The sequence below is a fragment of the Onychostruthus taczanowskii genome, unplaced genomic scaffold (genome assembly GCF_017590055.1).
Source record: "Onychostruthus taczanowskii isolate IOZ18803 unplaced genomic scaffold, ASM1759005v1 scaffold19, whole genome shotgun sequence".
Taxonomy (NCBI): domain Eukaryota; kingdom Metazoa; phylum Chordata; class Aves; order Passeriformes; family Passeridae; genus Onychostruthus; species Onychostruthus taczanowskii.
In genome coordinates this window covers 2847007-2849136 of record NW_024499128.1, presented here as the reverse complement: position 1 = coordinate 2849136, position 2130 = coordinate 2847007, and the positions used below count along the sequence as shown (strand labels likewise).

Sequence of the window (2130 nt, the reverse complement as noted above, 5' to 3'; positions counted from 1 at the left end):
GGAGGGGGTGCGGCCGGCCCGGCGCAGGAGCCGCCCCGGAGGCCGCGCCGGGCGCTGTCCGGGCCGCGACCGCGGCTCCCCCTCCCTCTCGCCATTTTGTTTTCCAGCCCGTCTCCGAGGGCGGCCGCGGGCCGGCAGCCGCTCCTCCCGCCGCCTCGGCCCCTTTGTACCGCTACGGGCACCTCCCCACCCCGACGGCTCCGCGGCTGCTCGGCGCCCCCACCCCCCGGGCCCCGAGCCCACCGCGCTCGGGCTCCACCGGCTTCTTGGTCGCAGCCGCCCCAGCTGTGCCCTCCCCAAGCCCCTGACCGTACTCACCCTTGTAGAGCTGCGCCACGGCGGTGGCCGAATTCTGAAAGAGGTGCCAGAGCTTCTGCTGCTTGTGCTCGGGCTGCGCCGCCGCCTCGTCCTGCAGCTCCGGCGCCAGCGCCTCCTCCTGCTCGGCCTCAGCCAGGCACTGCCGCTCCCACTTGCTGAACCAGTGCTCGGGCCCGTGCTCCTGGATCTCCGCCTCGCCCTCCTCCTTCTTGTCCTCCATCCTCCGCCCGGCTCCGCGTCCCACCGCCGCGTACACCCGGTCCCGACAGCCGGCCGCGCTCGTTCCGTGCGCCGAGCCGGCCCTACCTCACCCCCATGCCGGGCCCGCCCGTCGCTCCGCCGGCCCCAAACACTCCGAGCGCCGGCACCGCCCCGAGCGCACTGAGAGCCCTGCCGAGGCGCCTGGGAACGCGCAGCCGGCCCGTCCCGCCCGCAGCGCTCGATTGGCCACCGCCGCCCCGGCACCGCCGGTCCGTGCGGGATTCCCAGCGATCATTGGTTCACTCGCGTGTCCGTCACGCGGGACACCCTGGGGGGCGGGGCTAACGCAGGTTTGGTTACGCCGTCACAGCCCCGTGCCGGGGGCGTCGGCGTGGTGCGCGTGCGCAGTGCGATACCTCGCGCGGCCCCGGCCCTGGCCCCGCCCCTGGCGTGAGGCGGCCCCGCCCTGGCCCCCCGGCAGCGGCCCCGGGGCCGCCCCGAGCTGGCGAGGCGCTCCCGGCCTCGGGCGGCCCCGGCAGGCGCCGTCCGCGGCCGAACCGGGAGGTGGCAGCGGCCGCCGCTGCTCCGCTGAGGGGCAGAGCCCGCCCGGGCGGCGGTTCCCTTCCCGGCCCCGGGGGAAGATGGCGGCCGCGCAGGGCCCGAGGGCCGAGCCGTGTGACACGGCCGGGCCCGGGTCCAGCGTCCGCCAGAAACGGCTGAGGGGTTTGCCCCGAGAGTTCAAACCGACAGCATCACTTTCTGCCTGTTTTACACATTATTTACCGCCTCTTGATTCTTGACCGTAGCAGGCACGGTCCCAGCAAGCAGACTGAAGTCACAGCTGCTTTGCGCACGTTTAGAAACACTCGTTTGCCTCGCGATCTGTCACTTCCCAGCTGCTCCAGCCGCGCCTCGGCCGCAGCAAACCTGCCCGTGCTGCGGAGCGAGGCCCGGGCACAGCTGGGTTTGCAGCGGGAACCGGGCACAGCTGGGTTTGCAGCCGGAACGGGCACAGCTGGGTTTGCAGCTGGAACCGAGCACAGCTGGGTTTGCAGCCGGAACCGGACACAGACGGGTTTGCCGCTGGAACCGGGCACAGCTGGGTTTGCAGCGTGAACCGGGCACAGCTGGGTTTGCAGCCGGGCCCGGGCACAGGCGGTGTTGCAGCGGGAACCGGGCACAGCTGGGTTTGCAGCCGGGCCCGTGCACAGCTGGGTTTGTAGTCAGGCCCAGGCACAGCCGGGTTTGCAGCCGGGCCCGGGCACAGCTGGGTTTGCAGCCGGGCCCGGGCACAGGCGGGGTTGCAGCCGCTGTCCCAGGCTGCGCTGCCCGCGGTCAGCCGGGTGCGGCTCTGCCCGCGTCGCTAAACCCAGCACGGACACGCGCTGCAGCCTGCTGCCCATCCCGCCCCACGGGAGAAGCGCTCACCGGCTCTGTTCCCTCCTCCGACAGGCTGTTCTAGCCAGTCCATGCTTGTTCCCTTTTTGAACTTGGATGTTCGTACAACTTCGTAAAACATTCAGCAATTCAAGCCTAAATCATATATAGTGGGGAAAGAAATGGTGTGGGGGTATAATTGGAACTGATGGGTTGGGGGTTTTTATCTCTGAG

The 2130-nt window shown here is 70.8% G+C and overlaps 1 protein-coding gene across 2 annotated transcripts in view; it reads right to left on the bottom strand.

The window, feature by feature from the left end:
* Positions 1-701, bottom strand: part of CUNH16orf72 (chromosome unknown C16orf72 homolog) — a 16601-nt gene extending 15900 nt beyond the window's left edge. Inside the window, exon 1 of one of the 2 annotated variants that reach the window (XM_041401430.1) lies at positions 319-701. In XM_041401430.1, coding sequence (XP_041257364.1) covers positions 319-538 — 220 coding nt within the window. In that variant the 5' untranslated portion in view covers positions 539-701. The remainder of the gene's footprint in view (positions 1-318) is intronic. The other variant, XM_041401429.1, reaches the window with a different exon arrangement.
* Between the last annotated feature and the right edge of the window lie 1429 nt (positions 702-2130).